Below are 21,956 nucleotides of genomic sequence, written 5' to 3' on the forward strand. Positions count from 1 at the left end.
TTGCAGTTCAGGCGCTGGTGGAGATGCCAATGGCCCACATCAGAGTGGCCTGAGCTCGACTCCTGGCTCTGGTTCCTAACTCCAGCTACCTGCCAGTGCCGGCCCTGGAAGGCGATGGTAATGGCCACTCCCGTGGGAGACTCAGACTCAGTTCCCAGCTGCTGGCCTGCTTGGCCCTGGCCCAACCCTGGCGATTATAGGCAATGGGGGAGTGAACCAACAGATGTGAGTGCACATTCTCGCTCACTCTCTCTCTCCTCCTGAATTTAAAAATAAAAGCCCCTGGGTGTCACCTCCAAGGGACTTCCTGGGAGAGCCCCTGCGACCCCTGCCCTCTGTGACAGATGGACCTGGCCCCGGGCTCCCCTTCTTTGTACCTCTCGCTTGTGCTGTGAGGAAGAACCAGGTCCTACTCCACTTTGCACCCAGTGTGAACATCGGAGACCCAGCAAGCTCCTATTCCGCCTCCCTGCCAACCTGGCGTCACGAAAGCGGCTTGCCTGCCGGTGTTCAGTCCCCTCCCTACTCACGCAGGGCCACAGACGCATCAAGCATTTCCTGTGCTCACAGTGCCGACGGGCTCCTGGCTACCGCAGACTCCTCGCTCCGTCCTCACTGACCCTGCCAGCTGGCGCTGGCTGCAGGTGCATGAGCGCGAGAGGGAGCTGGGGACTTGGGGGCTGGGTCCTGAGGCTGCCACCACAGCCAGGAGCCGATGCACAGGCCCTTCTCTCTCAGCTCTGCACCGCAGTGCCCCTCTTGCAAAGTCACATGGTTAGAGGAGTGGACTTCTAGATCCTTCTGAGATCCATTACAGGAACTGAAAACCACCCAGGAATACAGGGGCCGCTTCTACCACTGCTGAAAAGTGTGTGTGGCCACCAGCCTGGAGAGCTGGCCTCCCCCGCATGTGGTCTGAGGGACTCCCGCCCGCTCTGGGCAGGCCTGGCCATAGCTGTGCGGCTGGCCACCTCCCCCCAGCCCGGAGAAGGCACGCGTCTCCCTGGAGACGGCCTTGCCTTTGGGTTACCTTGGGAAGGGACTCGCCAAACTTCACCACCAGCTCCCCCTCACTGCCTTCTTCATTTTCTCCTTCCTGGCTCTTGACGAAACCTGTTGGGGGACAAGAAGGCTGGCTTTGCAGGAGACAGAGCAAGGACCATGCAGAAAACACTCCTCAAGTGCCCCCCACCCCCGGGGCCAAGGACGATGCTCTCTTCTCCCAGCTCCAGGCCCCTTGGCATCGTCCGGAGTCAGGCTTGGGAGGGACCCTGTGTCTGCACAGGGGGCAGTCACTTGCCATCGTGGTCTAGTTATTTTTAGGAAAAGCAGAGCGATGCCCCCTCCTTTTCAGCTCCTCTTTGCACCAAACCAGGCAACAAAGAAATCATCACATCACAGGCAAGGAGATTAGGAAACATGACAGCTCGTCCCACGCCACTCAAGATAGCAGCCTTTTGAAATTCTAATTTAAGCTTCCTAATATGCTGTTTCCATAGAAATGTATGCAAATGTCTCGGGTTTATTAAAAACAACCGCACAAAAATCCTCGTCCTTTTTGGAAACCGCTTTGACCCTGGAGCCTGCAGACTGCTGCATCCCAGGCCCCGGGGCTGGCTGAGGGGGAGAAGGGATGGAGCGGCGGCTGGCAGCACACGTCTCCCTGAAGCCTGGAAGCATCCCAGCCAGGCCCTCTCCAAACGCCTCCTTCCAAGGAGTCACTCCCCTGCTGCTGCCCACGCCGCTACCCAGAGCACCCAGCGAGGAGAGCCCGCACCACGGAGGAACAGCTTCACGCACACGGCTGGAAATGTCACCCGGCCAGCGTGCTTCCTACCCGCCGCGGATGATGGCTGGGGTGGGGTGGGGCGGGGTAGGGGGTGCTGTCCATCTCCAGGGATGTCCAGAGCAAGGGGCTCATGGTGCCGAAGGAGCAGCAGGTGCCAGGCCCCCAGCAGGCAGCTGCCCGGCCCTGGCGCCAGTGCCCATGAACTCTGCAACTTTGCCCAGGACTCTCGGGTTGAGTTGGAGCTTGGTGGGGCGGGGACCTCAAGTGGCTCTGCCCTGAGGGGGCAGGGAGAGGAGCCGGCTGCCCACGAGGGGCCGGGGTGGGTACATCAATGGCTGTGCCTGCCCCCAGGGTGTCCACTTGGCCCCTCCCCCTGCTGTACACTTCTCTGACCCCACCGAGCTGCATCTGGGAGCCCATTCCAGAGACAGGAGAAGCGGGGTGTGGTGCCATTCACGGGAAGGCGTTATGAGCAAGAGGCGCGGCCCGTTCCCACCCCACCCCAGGTCCCCAGCTACACACTCTCCAGGCAGCTCGAGTGGAACTCCAGGTAGAACTTGGTCTGGGACTTGGTCTTCAATGTGGCGTAGCACCTGAGAAACTCAATCTGCCCTTGGCTGTCGACCGTCCCGGGACCTGGGAGGAACAGGGATTTCGGTCACACAGTGTGCCTGGGGAGGGGCGCTTCCAGCCAGCCTCTCCCTGCGGCTTCCTCCCTCGCCAGGCTCAGTGCCCAGGCTGCGCTCCCGCGGAGGTGCGTGTCCAGGTGGACGAGGGGGAAGCTTTGCTGAGGGCAAGCTCCCGTGAAGCCACCAGCACACGGAGCCTCGCTGGTGGAGCAGACGAGCCTCGCTCTCAGCTCTGCTGCCACGGTGCACGGCCTCAGTCGCCGGATCGCTCCAGCAGAGAATAAAGAGTGGCTCAGCTGCTCTATTCCCACATGTCTTCCGTTTCTGAGCTCACAGAGTGGGGGTCCCTGTTCTTTCCCCCTCAGACACAGCCACCCCCACTCCTTAGCCGGGCTCTGTACTGAGTCAACAGCTCATGTCTTTTTACATTGGCTTTAAAGATTTTTTATTTATTTATTTGAAAGGCAGAGTTATAGAGAGAAGAGGAAGAGGAGGAGGGGGAGGAGGAAAAGGAGGAGAGAGAGAGAGAATCTTTCATCTGCTGCCTCACTCCCCAAATGGCCACAACAGCCATGGCTGTGCCAGGAGCCTGGAGCCCCATCTAGGTCTCCCATGTGGCTGCAGAGGCCCAGGGACTTGGGCCATGATCCACTGCTTTCCCAGGTGCATTAGCAGGGAGCTGGATCAGAAGTAGAGCAGCCAGTCTCAAACTGGTGCCCATATGGGATGGCGGTATCGCAGACGGCGGTTTAACCCACTATGCCACAGCACCGGCCCCTTTACATTGGTGTTAAACAACTATCCTGGGGCCGGTGCTGTGGCATAGCGGGTTAAGCTGTCGCCTGCAGTGCCGGCATCCCATATGGGCGCCAGTTTGAGACCGTCTGCTCCACTTCCAATCCAGCTCTCTGCTATGGCCTGGGAAAGCAGTAGAAGATGGCCAAGTCTTTGGGCCCCCTCGCTCACGTGGGAGACCTGGAGGAAGCTCCTGGCTTTGGATCGGCGCAGCTCGGGGCCATTGCAGCCAACTGGGGAGTGAACCAGCAGATGGAAGACCTCTCTCTGCCTCTCCTTCTCTTTCTCTCTCTGTGTAATTCTGACTTTCAAATAAATAAATAAATCTTAAAAAAACAGCAACTATGCTGTCCTTCCCTGTAAATTCTGAGTCACCTAGGAGCAAATGCAGATTACTTCCTTCCTCCACCCCCCCCAACGCCTCCTTCTTTCCTTTCTCCGTCTAAACCCCTCAGCACCCAGGCCAGGCTCTGCTTACGTAGAGGTTCACCCAACTCCATCCAGGGAACTGGGATTTTTGAGAACTACTGCGTGAGACCTAACGGTGGGGACGTCCCCGGTGTTGCCAGTACACCCGCCCCGGCTGCTAGGCCTCAGAGAGAGGGGAGGTGAGTCGGATTGGAAGCGGGAGGAACCTAACAGCTTGGAAGTCTGGAGAGGCAGTGGTTCCAGCTGGGAAGGAGACAGTGGGTCAAGTGGATGGAACGGGGAGGCGGCATCCCTGCGGGCCGTGGCCTTTGGCTCAGCAGTAAGGAGTGCTCTCCCTGCCCTTTCTACTCCCGCCTTCCTGAATCAGCCTGGATCGTGTGCTGAGCATGGAGCGGCGAGTGGACAGAGGAGATGACCACGTGGCTCCCTGGTTACCCAGGCTGAGGGCTAAGTGGACAGAGTCTGGAAAGCATTGGTTTTGGTTCCCAAAACTCAGCCATAGCACACCCCTGCCACCGTTTAACCATCTCCGCCTGCTAGGCATCCACACTAATATTTACTCAATCTTGTCTTTAAATAGGCTCCCTTTTTAAACTTAAATGAAACTCAAAATATATCACAAAGCTAAATGAAAAACCAACATTGTTTGCTTCACACGGAAGAGAGAAATTTAAAACATCCAAGAACGAATGCATTACTGGTAAGGGTTCCTCTGTGTTTCCTTGGAATCAAGTCTGGGGGTGGACAGGTTATCACGGGTTTGACTAATTTTTCCGGTCTACTAAAACCAAGACTCGGAAGCCTGATGGGTTTGCTTCTCAGAGGAAGGGAATTCTCTGGACTGAAACAGTGACTTGGCTTGGACATGAAGGGACCCAGTAAGAGGCCTGGCTTTGTCCTCCCCCAGTGCAGACACCTGCCTGTTACAACAGGAGATGAGTACCCCCGGCCTCTTGTCCTCACAGAACACAGAGAAATGGACACTGCCCCCCACTTACCATTCTTGGAGACAAACTGGGAGGTGACTCCTGCCTCGAATGTGGCAAAGACAGGGCTGTGGTCACTTGTCATGATGTCGCTGGTGCTGCCTGCAGGGAGGGAGGCACTGATGAGCAAAGAAGAGGCAGCCCTCTGGTCCAGTATCAGAGGCAGAAACAGACCGACACAGCGGGGTCTCCGCAAGCATCCCAGCTGTGCACCTGCTGCCCACTGACCTTCCACACCCTGCTTTTTAAAGGTTCTGTGGAAGGCAGCGTGGCGTGCACACTGCTACCACCTTGGATAAAGTGAGCCTGCGCTGGTGTTTCCTAAAGACTCGTGAACCTTTAAACAGATTATGGAGTGTGAACCATGCAGTTTTCTGGTCTAATTAATGGCTTTATTTTACTAATGAGGAGCTCAAGGCCCAGAGCGGGTGGGGATTAAGGGTCACTCAGCTCATCGGTAAGAGACGCAGGACAACCTCCACACCCTGCCATGCCTCCAGGATCAGGACAGAGTGCAAGGTGAAGGAGTGTAGACATGGGGTGTAGACGACTCTTTCAAAGAGCTTGGAGCCTGAGTGAAAGGGCAGGCAGCAGACAGGTTTGGAGGAGGTCAGAGCTGGAGATGAAGACACAGCAGGACACCGGGCACTCCAGGCCGGAGACCTCCCCGTGAGGTTAGGTAGAAGCAGAGCCCACAGGAGGGCACCAAGGAAGACAAGAGGCGGGAAAGAGACTCCAGGACACCGCAGCCATCAAGGGTGGGCAAAGGACAGAGTCACCACGGGAGATCCGGGAGGCGACGAAACAGATTTGATGTCTTTTTCTACACAGCTTTTACCAGTGAGGAAGAAAACGTTAGACAGTCTACCCTGCAACCCACCGAGGGAGCACAAACTCACCAAGGGAACGCAGAGGGCCACAGAACACAGAAGAAGGGCCTGCTTGCCGAGGATCAGCAGGAAGGCCCGTGGGGAGCAGTGAGACCGAGCAGAGACCCACGGGAAGGAAGAGATTGGGGGTACCGGTGCCGGGGCAGCAGAGGGAAGGCCCAGGGACGAAGGTCGTCGACGAAAGGACGAGAAGGGCACCTCCTCTCCAGGACAGGGGTCGGGGCCTGGGTATCAGCCCACCCATGGGCACGGACAGGAAGAAGTGAACGAGGCCCAGAGCTGGAAGTAGGAGAGGACGGAGGCAGGGAGTTGGGCTGCGCGCAGAGCTACCATCTGTGGTGCCCATGGAAGAGAGGGTGTTCCAGGGAGGCAAAGGAGCCGCGAGACCAGGAGGCGAGGAAGCCTGCAGGATGGTGAGTTACCACCCCTGCCCTGCTGCCCGCCAGCCAACCCTGACCCTGAGTGGGCTTCCCCGAGGGGGCCCAGTTGACACCAAATATACAGCAGACACCAGCAGTCCCAATTCCGCTCAGCCCAGGGAATTCTGAGAAAACTGCCTGTCCTTGGTGTGTCAGGCCTGGGCTTCCCGGAAAGGCACCGTGGCCACCAGGTGAGGGCTGGTTTTCCTCTGCATCCCTCAAGTCCTGGGCCCAGGGGTGACAAGGGCGTGTCTTCCCTGCTCTCATTGCCACTTCTAGAGCCGCCTCCCTCCCGTCCCCCTAAAACCTCCACCATCGTGCAGTTCTCAATGTCAAGTTCAGGTTCAAAACAGCAAGTGGCGATCCCGTAAGCCACCGCCACAGCCTGGCTGTAATTCTGCAGGGGCTGGAGGCAAGGACTGGCCGGACCCTCAGCATTGCAGGACAGGGGGAGTAGAGGCAGAGCTGGGATTAGGGTTCTGAGTGACTCTGCATACGGCTGGGAAGGGGTCACAGCCTGGAAGGCTCCACGGTGTGGAGGCCATGAGGAGGAACACACAAGGTGGGTGTGGGCAGTTCTAGATTCTGAAGGCAGAACAAATCCTTGCGCAGGGCTATGGGGGCGGTTGCCCTTCTGCACGTCTAACGGTGTTGTGAGGCGTGCATCAGTGCAGCCACTCGGGAGATGGCTCAGCAGCTGAAGCAATGCAGGAGCAGGTATGGTTGCTCTGGGCCCTGCTGGACATGTCCAGAAGAAAGCAACAGGAATTAATTGCCACAGAGAAAGGTGGGAGGAGGGCGGAGCCATGCACGTGGCCACTGGGCAGTGGCAAGGCTCGCCCCCTCTTCTCCTCACCCTGAGTAGGTGGGGTGGGGCTGTGGGGCCCAGCTGGACAGATGTGATGGGCTGTGAGCCCACCAGGGTCTCCATGCCTGTAATTTGCTCATGTGTGGTGCGTGTCATGGGCCAGGATGTTACTGTCTAGGGATCTGCAATGTTTTAAAAATAATACCATGATTCTTAGCAGAATGCTCAGTTACTCTGTTCTGTTAAATGTTAAGGTCTCATTTGGCAAGTAAGGGACACTAACCAGTGCTTTTTCAGAATAAACACTTAGGCAATTAACAACTTCTTTAGCACACTTTCAATTTAGAGGATTAACAGTTATTTCTTGTTTTGATCATTTGCTCCAGAATTATTTATTTTATCTTATATATTATGCCTTTTTCATTAATTTATCTTTAAATCTCTCCAAATACATGTGTGTACAGTTATAGATGAGGTTGAACTATATGAACTTCCATCATTTGACTGTTTTGACCTATGAAAATACCCCTTTCAAATGGTTCAAGCCTACTATGTTTTTTACAAAATAAATGAAACTAAATGTATTTCAAAAGTGACCCAGGACTCAAACTGTCTCCTACAGCAGGGACGTCTATCACACTGTGGTCTGTGAGGTCGCTGAGAAGGGTTGAAGGGAGTTCTCCCTGCGTGCGGATGAGCAGGCCGAAGCCCCCAGCTTCAGCGCGGCGGCTACCTCCCAGCTCGGAGCTGCTCTCTGAGTCGTGTCTGCCTCCACTCAGGGTTCCGACTCACCGTAGGACTGACACACCACGTGCACCAGCGGGTAAGACTTCCAGAGGACGCGGTCACACCAGGAGGGCAAGTTGTATTTCATCTGCAAATCAGAGTCACAGACTTGGTAAAATGCCTGCTACCTTTGCTTTATAATCAATAGGAGATTAACTGGCCCCCTGCAATCCTCAAATATGTCTCCTGTTGGCTCTTTCTAGAATTTCCCCATCAACGGCTTCAAACCCTTTCTGCTTGCTTCAGGTTCAACCCCATTGCCTTGCCCTACATCTTCACATGTCCTGGGCTCTGGCTTTGGAATAAATCAATCCACCTGACTGCGTCCCCTCACTGGTCCTCCTCACTGCTTCAGTGCCTCTTGCATCTTCATTTCTCCTACTTTCTTCTCTGACTGAGAAAAGCCTCTCTACTCAAGTCAGTCTCCACGCGCCTGCATGAGCTACTTACTTTAATAACGTGCTGTGGTCATAACCCCAGTCACCGGCTCACAGCCACCTGCCCTTCTAACCCACTCACTTACCCAACCCAGCTGTCCATCCATCTGCCCACCCATACACCCACTCACACATCTGCCTAACTGTTTAGCCAAATATCTACACATTTATCCACCCACCCATCCATCTGTGCACCCATCCATCCATCCATCCATCCACCCACCCATCCACCCATCTACCCATCCATCCATCCATCTGTGCATCCATCCATCCATCCACCCCTCCACCCATCCATCCATCTACCCACCCATCCATCCACCCCTCCACCCATCCACCATCCATCCACCATCCATCCACCATCCACCCACCCATCCACCCATCCATCCACCCATCCATCCATCCATCCACCCACCCATCCACCCATCCATCCGTCCATCCATCTACCCATCCATCCATCCATCTATGCACCCATCCATCCACCCATCCATCCACCCATCCATCCACCATCCACCATCCATCCACCCATCCATCCATCCATCCACCCACCCATCCACCCATCCATCCATCCATCTACCCATCCATCCATCCATCTGTGCACCCATCCATCCACCTATCCATCCACCCACCCACCCATCCACCCATCCACCATCCACCTACCCACCCATCCACCATCCACCCACCCACTCATCCACCATCCATCCATCCATCCACCCACCCACCCCTCCACCCATCCACCCCTCCACCCATCCACCATCCACCATCCATCCATCTACCCACCCACCCCTCCACCCATCCATCTGTGCATCCATCCATCCATCCACCCCTTCACCCCTCCACCCATCCATCCACCATCCATCACCCACCCACCCATCCACCCATCCACCATCCACCATCCATCCATCCACCCATCCATCCACCCATCCATCCACCATCCATCCATCCACCCATCCATCCACCCATCCATCCACCATCCACCCACCCACCCATCCACCCATCCACCATCCACCCACCCACCCATCCACCATCCATCCATCCACCCGTCCATCCACCCACCCACCCATTCATCCACCCATCCACCATCCAACCATCCATCCACCCACCCACTCATCCACCATCCACCCATCCATCCACCCACCCACTCATCCACCCATCTGTGCACCCATCCACCCGTCCATCCACCCTTCCATCCATCCTTGCGCCCGTCCAACCATGCAGACCATACCTCCAGTATCACAAGTTCTCTCCAGAGCCCCAGGCTAAGGCCTGGTAGGGAAGGTCAACCAGCAGCAGCTAAGAACCCACCTTCACGATGCTTATTCCCCAGGTTCTAACTCTTCCTTCTCTGCCATCTCCTTCAATTATTATTGTTTCTTTTCTTCCTTTTACCAATTTTCTTTCAAGAATGTTCTCTCCCCCTTTAATTAGAGGTACAGCCTACACACTGAATTTTTACATTTGTATAAACGTGTTTCACCAGATAAAAATACTGAACACTCCCCTCATTCCAGAAGCTTCCTTCCTACCCTTGCCTTGTCAATACTAGCACTTCCTAGAGGCGAACGCTATTAGGACCAAGATTCCCAGACGCATTTCTCCCGGGCACCCTCCAGAGCAGAATTCCTGAATCACAGAAGAGGTGTACGTTCCAGACAGTTACACTGTGGAGCAGGGCCCGGCCAGGCCCCTGCCTCAGAACCTCAGGGCTGAGGCCCAGGCACCTGGATATCTGGAACCAGGGTTCCTCCGCACAGCTTGGGAAAGAACCATCCCTGTCCTCCTGCAGTCTGATTCCACATCCAAGATTCCACTCACACCGCGCTCTTCAGCCCGCCCGAAGCTCTGAGCGGCCAGATCCACTCACCTCCTTGTGCACGGCTCTCCTCCCCTGCTGGGTTCTCACTTCACCTGCTGACCACTAATTCTCCCGAGTCTCTCCAGCCCAGCTTCTGTGCCACGGAGCCACCCAGCGGGCTGCTGGTCCTCCTCCCCCCGCTCTTCGTCTGGCTCCTTTGTCACCGCTACTCCATCCTCTAACCTCCACACAGGCAGCCCCCAGGCCCACCCTCAGCTCTCTCATCTCCTTTCTCGACAGCCTCACCTCCACTCTCGCATTCATGCGTCCTCTGTGGACGGATGCCTGCAGAGCGGCAAAGCCAGCCCTCATAGACCTCTTCTGCGTCCACCCAGGATTCTCAGCTGCCTGCTGGAGGTCTTACTTGAGATTTCCCACTAAAGTTATGTGATCAATCCATCTGAAAGCAAGTTTTACTTTCTCCAAGTCAGTTCTGTCTTTGGATTTTCTGGCAATTGGGCCTTTTAACATATCTTTTTTTCAAAAAAGATTATTTTTTATTTATTTGAAAGACAGAGTTACAGGGGGAGAGAGAGAGAGAGACAGACAGACAGACAAGTCTTCCATCTGTTGGTTCACTCCTCAAATGGCCTCAATTGGCCACGACAGTCAGGCTGGGCTGGGCGGAAGCCAGGAGCCTGGACCTACTTTTGACTCTCCCATGTGGGTGCAGGGGCCCAAGCACTTGGGTCATCTTCTGTTGCTTTCCCAAGCCATTAAAAGGGGGCTGGATCAGAAGTGGAGCAGCTGGGTCTCGAACCAGCACCCAACGGGATGCCAGCACTGCAGGCGATGGCTTTACTACTACGCCACAATGCCGGCCCCTCAACATATCCTTTTCCCCTCTTCTTTCATTTTCACTGTTTTTCTCCTGATTCTGGCCCTAATGATTTCTCAGTCGGAGCCACCTCCGTGGCCTCCTCATAGGTGCCCTGTGTCGCCCTCATCCTCTGTACTAAGTGAGAATGTGAAGGAAGCGGGGCCCTCACACACTGTCGGTGGGAATGAGCGTGAGTACTGCCACTGGGGATGAGCTAAACACAGAACTGGCATAGGAGCTGGCGACCCCGCTGCCGGCTGTATATCCGAGGAAGAGGGATCTTCCTGGTGAAGCGGTGTCTCCCTGGAACACTGTGCGTGACAGCCGATCGTGGAAGCAAACCAGGCGTCCTCCGGCTGAGAACGCATGAAGAAACGTGGCACAGATGAGCAATGGGACACTAGCCAGCCATCAAGGGATGAAGTCCTGCATTTGCAGGAACATGCACAGAACCAGGGGTTATCAGGTTACGTGAAGTAAGCCAGGCAGAGAAAGACAAGTGCTACATGACCCCCCAACCCCGCCACGGGCAGGACAGCAAAAAGCTGATGTCATAGCAGTTAAGAGTGCAATCGTGGTAGAAGAGACTGGGTAGTGTCGGGGCAGGGGGGATGGGGAGGGGTTGATGATCAGACACTAAGCGGAAGCTGGACAGGTGCAGGACGTCCTGGGGTCCCAGCGCACGGTACGGGACTGTAGCTAATACCACCTGCTGTATACGTCCTGAAAGCAGAAAGCTAGAACAAGGGATTTTGAATGTTTTCACCATAAAGAAATGGTAAATGTTTGAGGAGACAGATATGTGTACCCTAACTGGATATCATTCAGTGTGGACATGTAGAGGAACATTGCATGGAGGGCCGGCACTGTGGTACAGCGGGTTAAAGCCCTGGCCTGCAGCACCAGCATCCCATATGGGTGCTGTTGGGGTCCCGGCTTCTCCACTTCTGATCCAGCTCTCTGCTGTGGCCTGGGAAAGCAGTACAAGATGGCCCAAGTCCTTGGGCCCCTGCACGCAGGTGGGAGACCTGGAAGAAGCTCCTGGCTCCTGGCTCTTGGCTTCAGCCTGGTCTAACCTGTTCATTGCAGCCATCTGGGGGAGTGAACCAGTGGATGGAAGACCTTTCTCTATCTTTGTCTCTCTATTTTTCTTTGTAACTTTGCCTTTCAAGTAAATAAATCTTAAAATAAAAAACAAATGTTGCACAGCACCCCATAAAAACATGTAATTTTTTAGTTATAAAATAAAAATTCCCTATGTGCCACAGTGATGCCGGCAGCCCCTCGGCACAGCTTCCTGCTGGCTCTCGTTAGCTGGCACCTGGGCCCGGTCGCTCTCCCATCTCAGACCCCAGTGTGCGCCAACTTACCCTGCAGTCAGAGCAGACAGCGTGCTCACCAGCCTGCGGCACGGCCCATGCACCTGCACTCAGAGTGCCTTCAATGCAGCCAGCCCGTCTCCCAGCAGCCGGCGGACGCTGGGGTCAGGGCGTCCTGCCCGGGCGTCTCAGCCTGACCCGTGCAGCAGACCTGCCTCCCTGTGCGATGCTCTCTCTCCGGCCCTGTCCTGGGATCTACCCCACGCCTGGCCGTGCTCTTCCACTCCCAGGCCCAGACACCACTTGCGGGACTTGGGCTCCCTTACCTTGAACTTTTAGCAGCTCTGGGTAACTTCCCAGTCTGCTGCTTTGACCCTCAGGACCCGGCCTGGGCCGGCTTGCATGGGTCAGGCCCCTCATGTCAGAACCGTCTGCCTCTGCACCTGCTCTGGCAGGTCTCTCAGGCTGAGGTGGGCCAGTCCTCCCACCCTGATAGCAGCCACTGGCCACTCCCAGGAGCCTTCCAGATCCTTCCCTGCCCCAGCAGCCATTTCCTTCCCCGACTGCTCCCCACTGGGCGTGGCATCGCCTGCTCTGCCTCAGCTTACAGTGTGCTGGTGCTTGCCCTGTCTGTCCTACCAGAAAGTCCTTGGGGGGGCCAGCGCTGTGGCACTGCAGGTTGATGCCCTGGCTCGAAGCACCGGCATCCCATATGGGTGCCGGTTCAAGACCTAGCTGCTCCACTTTCAACCCAGCTCTCTGCTATGGCCTGGGAAAGCAGCAGAAGACGGCCCAAGTCCTTGGGCCCCTGCACCCATGTGGGAGACCCAGAGGAAGCTCCCGGCTCCTGGCTTCAGATCGGCGCAGCTCTGGATGTTGTGGCCAATTGGGGGAGTGAGCCAGAGGATGGAAGACCTCTCTCTCTCTCCTCTCTGCCTCTCCTTCTCTCTCTGTGTAATTCTGACTTACAAATAAATTAAAAAATCTTAAAAAAAAAAAAAAAAGAAAGAAAGACCTTGGGGCAGATGTCTCCCTCGCCTGGGAGCCCTCTGATGGAGGAGAAGTGTGCCTGGCCGGTAAAAGGCCACTCTGCATGTTTTACTGTATCCCTCTCTGCATGTTTTACTGTATCCCTCTCTGCCTGTTTTGCTGTATCCCTCCGCAAGCACCGCTTCTCCTGAGACACTCATCAGTAGCCTGCAACCGAGTCCGGCAAACAGGTGTCCTTGCGGAGAGCCAGACTGCTCTTAAGGCCACAGACTCTCAGACACGTCCCGCAGCGACACTTAATGCTGGCTCAGCAGTTTTGTGACTACGTTGGCTCATAGAATCTGTTTTCTTTTTAAATGCGTTTCAGAACCCAACTAAGGAAACAAGGCTTTACAATCCTCTTGGGATCCCGGGCTGTCAGGAGAGGTGGCGAACCATCAGGACACGAGCACGGTTCTTTGCGGTACCTGAGCTTGGTTGCCCTGGGCCACAGGGGGCACCCGTGATTTCTATTTTTGTTTTCCTTTTTCTGTTTTCTTTCTCCCTGTCTAGTGCATGAGGGTGCTTTCCACTTTCTGTTCTCCACACGGGAGCAGGCAGGACCAGGGGGAGGCAGGCAGGGGAGAGGCGGGGCCGCAGGAGGGGCGCGGTCAGCGGAGGACCCACCCCTGTGGCCTTCTGCTTTGTGTAGGCATATCTGTCCCGCGTCAGTCTCTCGAAGCGGTAGGTCGGCGCGAACGTGATCTCCTCCTCCTCTGAAACAGACAGACAGACAGGGGCTCCCGCGTCTGCAGGCGCCACCCCTCCCCGCAGGGCCCGCAGAGGCACCGGGGAGAGCCCGCCACCCTTACCGAAGTGCAGGAAGACTTTCTGCTCTTTCCTCTCGGTGAGCAGCTGGTCGTGGGTCAGCAGGTCTGTGTACTGCTGCTGCTTGATTTTCTGGATGATGGTCTCTGCCTCCTGGAACAAGGGCCCCCATGTGGGTCAGACCCCTCCCTTGCTGGTACGGCAAGGAGGCATCTTGCTACCCCTGTCCCCCACCCCTGGCCGGCCCCACCAGGGCCGGTGTCCCTGATGCAGCAGCAGGCTGTGGTTCCCCGGGGGGCTGGGCTGGTGTGTCTTGGGGCTCAGCAGGACACCCTGCAAGAGCGGTGACATAGCCCTGATAACGGAGGTGCATGGAATCCCAGGACATGAATATGGACCCAGACTTGGGCTCACTGGCTTTTAATAACCTCCTGAGACAGCTCCTGCCCAGTCTCTGGAGCTGTCGAGGTGGCGGGGGGCCCAGAGGCAGCTGAGAGATGTGGGCGCCCCAGGGAGACAGCTGGGAATGCAGCCGGGGCAGTCGACGAGTGTCCCCACGTGCACAATGGGTCCCTCCCTCCCTCACAGGCTGGCCGCCGCGGGGGTGCACAGGCTGCTGAGCTGCAGCGGAGGGGTGCTCACCATGCTGGTCCCACGCCTGTGCCCCGTCCAGCGAGGGGGTGTGCCAGAAACAACCACGGCAGGTTCTAGACGGGACGGTGGCCACCCCTGCCCAGCCCCTCCCAGGAGCCCTCTGTCCCCAGGTTGAGCAGGGCCGTGTCTGTGCCTGTGGCCCCACCGACCACTGGGGCCCCATGGCCTGCTGGGACAAACCACCCAGTGCCCTCAGCCTCCAGCCCTGCCTGGGCCTGGGGCTGGCAAGCTGACAGCGAGGCACTGAGGGGTGGCTGTGCCGATCATCTAGGGGCTCAGAAGCAGCAGAGAGAGCTGCTGGGGCTTCGTGGGAGGGACTGACTGAGCCTCCGAGGGAAGTGGCTGCCCCGGCCTAGCTCCGCGTGCCCGCGTGTTTCCAGGGCCGTCCGTCCTGAGCCCCCTTTCTGCAGCGCCAGCCCCTGGGGACACTCCTCACCCAGGTGGGCAGCTCCACACGGTAGTTGAGATCCCCAAGCCAGAAGAGGTGGGTGAAGCGGTGGGTGATGTTAAAGGGACTCAGCTTCTTGTCTCCCAGGGCCAGGAACCGGAGAATGTTCATGTAGTTTTGGTTTCGCCTAAATCAAGGGAAAAGCAGTCTCTAGCTCCGGCTCATTGGTTCCTCACCCATCTGTCAGGAAGGCAGGGGGCTGGAGGGAGGTCAGATTTTGACCTTTAGCCCTGCCCCTACAGCTGACCCCACAGTGTACCTGTGACCCCTGCCCCTACAGCTGACCCCACAGTGCACCTGTGACCCCTGCCCCTACAGCTGACCCCACAGTGTACCTGTGACCCCTGCCCACACAGCTGACCCCACAGTGCACCTGTGACCCCTACCCCTACAGCTGACCCCACAGTACACCTGTGACCCCTGCCCACACAGCTGACCCCACAGTGCCCTGTGACCCCTACCCCTACAGCTGACCCCACAGCATGCCCATGACACCTGCAGCAGGCAGGTGGGGCAGGGCTGGGCTACAAAGGGCCTGAGTCCAAACTGGGGAGGCCGAGGACAGGGCCAGGAGCCATGGGATCTGCCTGCTGGTAATGTTCTGGGTGGCTGTCTTCACACAATTGTGGCCCGGCCCCCGTAGGCAGAAGGGACTTTGATCCACACTGATATTTCAGGAGAGCTCTTGCCCTTTAGAAGGAGGGTGGCATCTAGGTTGCGGGTGACACGCAGGAGGTGACACGCAGGATGTGACACACAGGAGGCCCTACTGTGCCGCGGATCCCTTTACTGAGACCACAGCGGGGACGCAAAAACCAACAGTACCTGCAGAGGGAGGAGCGGGTGGTTTCAGCATTGAGGGCTGTGGGGTCTGTCCTGGCAAATCACCCAAATACAGGCTCTGTGTGTGTGTGGGGGGATGGGCTCCATTACCTGAGCTTCTTCTCACTTCCGGAAGTCAAGTGGCTGTTGACGAACCCCAGGGAAGTCCCGTTGAACATGAATGACACCCCCACGGCTCCTTTATTCCCTAGAGGGAGGGAAAGGTAAGAACCACAGCATCACAGGGGGTGCACGCGAGTGGCAATGTCGCGCGCACCCCGTACGTGTGTACCACTGTTGGGGTCCACTGACAAGAGAGCCCCTGCACCATCGGACTAAGGAAGGGGCATGTGATCCGAGCAGTGCTGGTTTCTTCTAAGAGGGATGTGCTGGGGGCTGGAAGGCAGCAGGAGCAGCCATGCTTACTGGGAAAAAATCAATCAAAGAAGAATTCTTTGCTTCACATTAAAATATGAGATTTGGGGCCGGCACTGTGGCGTAGCAGGTGAAGCCGCTGCCTGCAGTGCCGGCATCCCATAGGGGCGCTGGTTCAAGTCCCGCTGCTCCACTTCCAATCCAGCTCTCTACCATGGCTGGGAAAGCACTGGAAGATGGCCCAAGTTCTTGGGCCCCTGCACCCGCATGGGAACCTGGAGGAAGTTCTTGGCTTCAAATCAGCGCAGCTCTGGCCATTGCAGCCAACTGGGGAGTGAACCAGCAGATGGGAGACTTCTCTCTCTCTCTGCCTCTCCTTCTCTTTCTGTGTAACGCTCTGACTTTCAAATAAATAAATAAATCTTAAAATATGAGATTCAAGTTTTGGGGTTCCCTGTCATATTTATTGGGACACAGACACCCCTGCTTATCCAAACATTGCCCTGGCTGCTTTTCAGGCCACAGAGAATGGAAGTTGAGTGTTTGCATCAGAGACTACCTGGCCTGCACAACCTCAAATAGTCACCCTCTGGCCCTTCACCGACAAAACTTGCCAACCCTGCTGGGTGATAGCGACCCGTGCCAGAGAGTGCCCAGTACGGCAGGCACAGCCTTGTGCGGCCACCGAGCGTGGGACATGGGGCTAGTCTGAAGCTAGTACCAGAAGCCCCGGTAAGAAAACAGACTAAGATATCTCATATTTTGTCCTACCGCATACCCACAGAAACAACATCTGGGATGTGTGAGTTCTGATGGAATCTATCGCTGAAATGAATCTCACTGCTTTCCGTTTACTTACTATGGGGCTCTGGCTCTGCCCATCGGATGTCCACTGGACAGCTCTGGATAGACGGGAACCTGAGGGACCTTGGAGGTCCCCAGCCCCGCCTCCTCAGGACCCAGAGTGGGGATCAGTAGTCTGGGCAGATGTCAGGTGATGTGGCTCAGACACAGAACTAGGACGAGCACCCGGCTTCCTGCCTTGGGCCCCGGCGCCCTCCAGAGATTTCCACCTTCTAGCTCAGGGGTCCTGACAATGTGGGTTTGAACCCCTGCCCAGGCCAGGTACAGATCCCTCCATGGCCTCAATTTCTTCATCTGTGAGTGGGGAGAACAGCCTGTGCCCTCCACCGCAGGGCTGCATGAAATCAGATCACCCCGGCCGCCGTGTGTGTCGGGTACCCCGCAAGGGCCTTAGCTGTGTGGGGCCGACGTCCTGCCAGCCGACCAGCCAGCGTTCACTCACTGAGCTCCCTGGGAGCCACTGGGAGAGTGGAGGAGGAAGACAGGCCCTCGGGGAGAAGAGAGGGAGAGAGGAGGCAGGAGGCTGTGACCTCCGCGTCTCCGAGACTCAGCCCTGTCCCTCGCCTTCCCTGGTGCCCCTCTCCCCTCCACCACGCCCTTCTCTGCCAGCTCACTCTCAGAGCCATCTTTGCACCTGCTGGCTCACTCGCTGTCTGTTGAGTTCATGTGAGCGGGATGCCTATTGCTTGGGGACTACCCTGTACCCAGCCTGGAGCCTGGCACCCGGCTGCGTGGGGATTCCTGGGCATCTGTGCAGTGTTGGTAACGAGCTCTGCGAGGTTTTAGCAAATTGTACAGCAGGCTGGTGGGGGAGGCAGGAAGCCCGGGGGGATGGAGTCGGGACAAGGGAGGCTCCTGGGCAGGGAGGGCAAGGCTCAGGCCAGAGTGGCCATGCAGGCCCCGTGCAGCCGGCAGGAAGGGAGGAGGATGGTGGGCGTGGATGTGGGCAGTTCGCGGTTTGTCACTTTTCACATCTGACAGCAGCGATCCTTCTATTTCCTGTTATCTCAGGACCGTCCTGTCCCAGACTCCAACCGCCGGAAACCGAAGTCCCCGCCCTCAGCTTCACCTGTGGCCCCGTGACAGTGCACCCACACCCACATGCACTCAGACGCTCACACGCATGTGTGCGCTCAGATACATCCATGCACACCCCTACACATACACACTCATGCACCCAGGAGACACGCACAGACACACACTTGCATGCGCTCACATCACATCCACATCATCTGCACACTTGGACCCTCACCCATGTGCTTGGGCACACACTTGCACACTCATTCCCCCCTGCACACACGCCCAGAGTGCTCTCAGACACTCACAGGCACACTTGGACACTCGTGCACATGCCCACACGTGTGTACTCGGAAACTCATATGCAAAGGCTCGTATTCACAGATTCATATAAACTCACATAACGACGCACACACACTCACATGATAGACTGATACACAGATTCATAGACCCAGGGTGGCACATTCACACATGGACACACAACCACAAACACATGTGCATACACACACACACTTGGACACACCTACGCACACACTCACATACTGACCTACAGACTCACATTAACGTGCACTCCTCCAAACAGGCTTGCTCACTCATCCCCACCCACACATTTACACAAGCACATGCGTGTAGACACACTCCCACACTTGCACACACACTCACATACAGGTGCGCACACTCCTGCAGTCTCCCTGCTGCTCCTCTCTCAGTTCTCTGAAGCTCACTGCTCCCTCGACCTTGACCCTGACTCTGACACCAGTGCTTCCCGCTGCAACCTGAAGAGGCCTGGGGCCTGGGGCCTGCAGCCTGCGTCTGAGACTCACGTGCCCCTGGGACACAGCCCCACCCTTACTTTCTGTGCCGCTGATGCGTCCCGCCAGCTGCACGTGGCCCACGAGGCCCTGGATAGTTACTTAGGGGCCCTTTCTGGCAGACGTCCCTGGACCCCTCTTCTAGGTTCTTGCTCCTCAGCGTGGGGCCCTGCACCTGCTTGTAGCCCCAGTGCCTCCTGGGAGCTCCACCCGAGACCTGCTGAGTCAGAACCCGTATTTCAGCCAGATCCCCAGAGCACTGGTGCAGACCCTGAGTGTGCCGAGGACCCTCAGAGACGCCCCACGTCACCCCGAGCGTTATCCCGGCTGCCAGGATGAAGTAGACCCCGAGCTGGGCCCCTCTGCGCTTACCCAGTGTGTTTGCGATGCCCGTCTTCACATTGTCCGTGCAGATGTGGCTGATGCGGTTCTCATGCTCCGGCTTGGCCAGCACCACGATGCGGATGTTCCAGAGGGTGTGGATGGCGACCTGGGGGGGTGCACAGTGCTGCACTGGACGGCCAGGGTGCGGTGTCTGAACCCAGAGCACAGTCCCAGCCCAGCCCCTCGATGCCAGCACGGAGGCAGAGCATCCTAATGACGGGGACTGGGGTCCGAGTCCCCTGCAAGCCAGGCGGTGGGGAGGTGGAGTTTGCAGGAACGGCCTACGAGCCCCATTGAGTTCTGAATACAGTGATCTCTCTGGACCCAGAAGTGGGGGGACCACTGGGCCGCCAGACACCTTTAGAAGTGGAGAGCTGACAGCCTGAGGCTGCCCTGGCCTCCGAGAGCCCTCCCCCGGAGCCCCCGGCCCGGCCCGGCCCGGCCCGGCCCGCAGGCTGGGGGCAGCTGCTCACTGTTTTAAAGGTCATGCTGGTGATTTCTTGCAGGGAGTGCCTGAGTATCTCCAGCCACTCCTTCTCCCCCAGGGGGTCCTCCTGGGTGCCGATCACGTAGATGTCGTGGGGGATGTAGTCGGCGGTGTCGTCCCGCGTCTTTCCCTGCCCCTTGGAGAGAAACCAGGACGTGATCTTCTTGGGAGGGGGTGCGTTACCTTCAACAGCAAAACCCGACACCAAGTGAGTCAGAGGCACATCCAGGGGCATCCACAACAGACAGCAGGCAAAGCACAAACCCCTCAAGCAAGCGCAGCGACGGGGAGAGCTCAGTGCCCGCAGCCCCCGGGAGGTGACTCCCACTAAGCAGACACTGTCCTACGCTTAGGGACCACAGAGCAATGGAGGCTCCCTCCTGTCCCTCAGCGGACGCACACTCTATTGGGAAGGAGGCAGGTGAGCCTAGAAGCTCAGGATGGAGAGAGCAGCGGCTTCCTTGCTGGCAAAAGAAGGGCTCCCCGCGGAGGGCGGAGGATGTGTAGGCGCCAGCCAGGGAGAAGGGAAGAGCGTGCAAATCCCTCTCCATTCCTGTTTAGAAGAATGGGCAAGAGCGGCTCAGGCCAGGGATGAAGGGAGGTCCACCCCTCCTTGCAAGGGCCCTGACCTCTCTCCAAAGAGATCAGCTTGGCTCGCAGGTGCTAAGAAGCCAGGAAGTGCAGTTGCCTTGACCATGGCTGAGTTCTACTCCCCAGTGAACCCACAGTGGGAGTCTGAGCTCCTTGAGGCCCCGCCCACATGTCGCAGCTCCTCCCTCACGCCTTCTGCGGGTGGGGCGCCCCCTGCTGTTGTGCAACGGGATGGCCCTGACTATGTCAAAAGAACTCACGGCTCACAGTGGAAACATGGGAAACACGTGCACCTGTGTGCAAGCACCCACAAGCGAGAGAGCTGAGGAAATCAGGGGCCAATAAGAGATGCGGGAAAGGACAGAAGGGGACATGGGCACTGGCCAGGGCTCTGTTTCAGTGCTGTTGCAGGCCCTGGGCCACCCTGGACGTGGCCGGGCTGAGGGAGGCTGGCGCCTTGTGCATCCAGGACCAGGAGCCTGCACAGGACGCTGAGCCCAAGTCCCAGGCCGCCTCCTCCCATTCTCTCCACCAGCTATGTCAGGGTCGGGAAGCGCCTGACTCTGCTTGGGACAATGGGGAGTTTTTAGACAAAGTATGTCCCATGTTGTCCACCTAAAATAACACAATGAACAGCACTCAGTGAGGTTTTCTTTTCTTTTCAATTATTTTAGATATATTCCAAGTAGTAGAATTGCTAGATCATGTGATAATTGTGCTCTTTTGTTGTTGTTTTGTTTTTAAATTTTATTTATTTATTTGAAAGGTAGAATTACAGAGAGGGAGAGAGAGAAGGAAAGAGATCTTCCATCCACTGGTTCACTCCCCAAAAGGCTGCAACAACCAGGTTGGGCCAGGCTGAAGCCAGGAGCCAGGAGCTTCTTCCAGGTCTCCCACGTGGGTGCAGGGACAAGGACTTGGGCTGTCTTCCACTGTTTTCCCAAGAGCTTTATCAGGGAACTGGATTGGAAGTGGATCAGCCAGGACTCTAACGGGTGCCCATATGGGATGCCGGCATCACAGGCGGTGGCTTTACCTGCTATGCAACAGTGCCGGTCCCGAGATTTTCAAAGGAATATTTATTTCAGAATTTCTATTGCAATGCTCTGGTATTCCCAAATACATTTTATTCTTTAGGGAGTCTCCTCTCTCTCCCCTTCTCCCTCTCTCCATCTCTCCCTCTCCCTCTCTCCCTCTCTCCCTCTCCCTGTGAAAAATTATGAGGCTATAGATTTTACAGTTTTTTATCTATGTATCTGAGAGACAGTGAGAGAGAGGGCGGGGGAGTCCTCAGCTGTGATTCCCTGCCCAGACGTCTGCGCCAGCTGGGAGAGGATGAGACTCGACCCAAGTCCCACAGGACTGGCAGGGACTCGGGGACCCGAGCCCTCACCCTGGCTCCCCAGGGTCCGCATTGGCGGAAGTGCGGGTTAGGAGCCAGAGGCGGGTGTGACCCCAGGCTCTCTGGGGGTGTCTCAGCCAAGGCTAAGAGCTGCCCGTGAGGGCACAGCACGCCGGGGCTGTCGAGACAGACTTCAGTGCTAGGTTTTTGTTCCGAGCTAGAGTGACTGCATCACTCAGACAGGAGATGAAGACAAGCGAGGCTGTGGCGTGACTGTCGCAGACAGCGTCTCGGGGAGGCGGAAGCTATCCGCTCTCTCCCTCCCTCCACAACTCTCTCAAATAAATAAACTCTTAAAAAAAAAAAAAGAAAAGCCTAGTTTATAGGTTTCTCAAAATCAAGCA

At 56.8% G+C, this 21,956-nt stretch overlaps 1 protein-coding gene across 1 annotated transcript in view; it reads right to left on the reverse strand.

Annotated features, from left to right (window-relative positions):
* The window catches only part of INPP5D (inositol polyphosphate-5-phosphatase D), a 143,495-nt gene that overhangs the window by 20,486 nt on the left and 101,053 nt on the right, over positions 1 to 21,956 (reverse strand). Inside the window, exons 12-21 of the mRNA XM_070070037.2 lie at positions 19,606 to 19,802; positions 19,121 to 19,238; positions 15,792 to 15,888; positions 14,847 to 14,985; positions 13,801 to 13,909; positions 13,616 to 13,704; positions 7,538 to 7,619; positions 4,641 to 4,730; positions 2,312 to 2,425; positions 1,031 to 1,113 (exon numbers count right to left, since the gene is read on the reverse strand). Of these exons, the coding sequence (XP_069926138.1) occupies positions 1,031 to 1,113; positions 2,312 to 2,425; positions 4,641 to 4,730; positions 7,538 to 7,619; positions 13,616 to 13,704; positions 13,801 to 13,909; positions 14,847 to 14,985; positions 15,792 to 15,888; positions 19,121 to 19,238; positions 19,606 to 19,802 (1,118 nt within the window). The remainder of the gene's footprint in view (positions 1 to 1,030; positions 1,114 to 2,311; positions 2,426 to 4,640; positions 4,731 to 7,537; positions 7,620 to 13,615; positions 13,705 to 13,800; positions 13,910 to 14,846; positions 14,986 to 15,791; positions 15,889 to 19,120; positions 19,239 to 19,605; positions 19,803 to 21,956) is intronic.

This window comes from Oryctolagus cuniculus, chromosome 3 (genome assembly GCF_051225735.1).
Source record: "Oryctolagus cuniculus isolate XC-2025 breed Fujian yellow rabbit chromosome 3, ASM5122573v1, whole genome shotgun sequence".
In the NCBI taxonomy this organism is placed as follows: Eukaryota; Metazoa; Chordata; class Mammalia; order Lagomorpha; family Leporidae; genus Oryctolagus; species Oryctolagus cuniculus.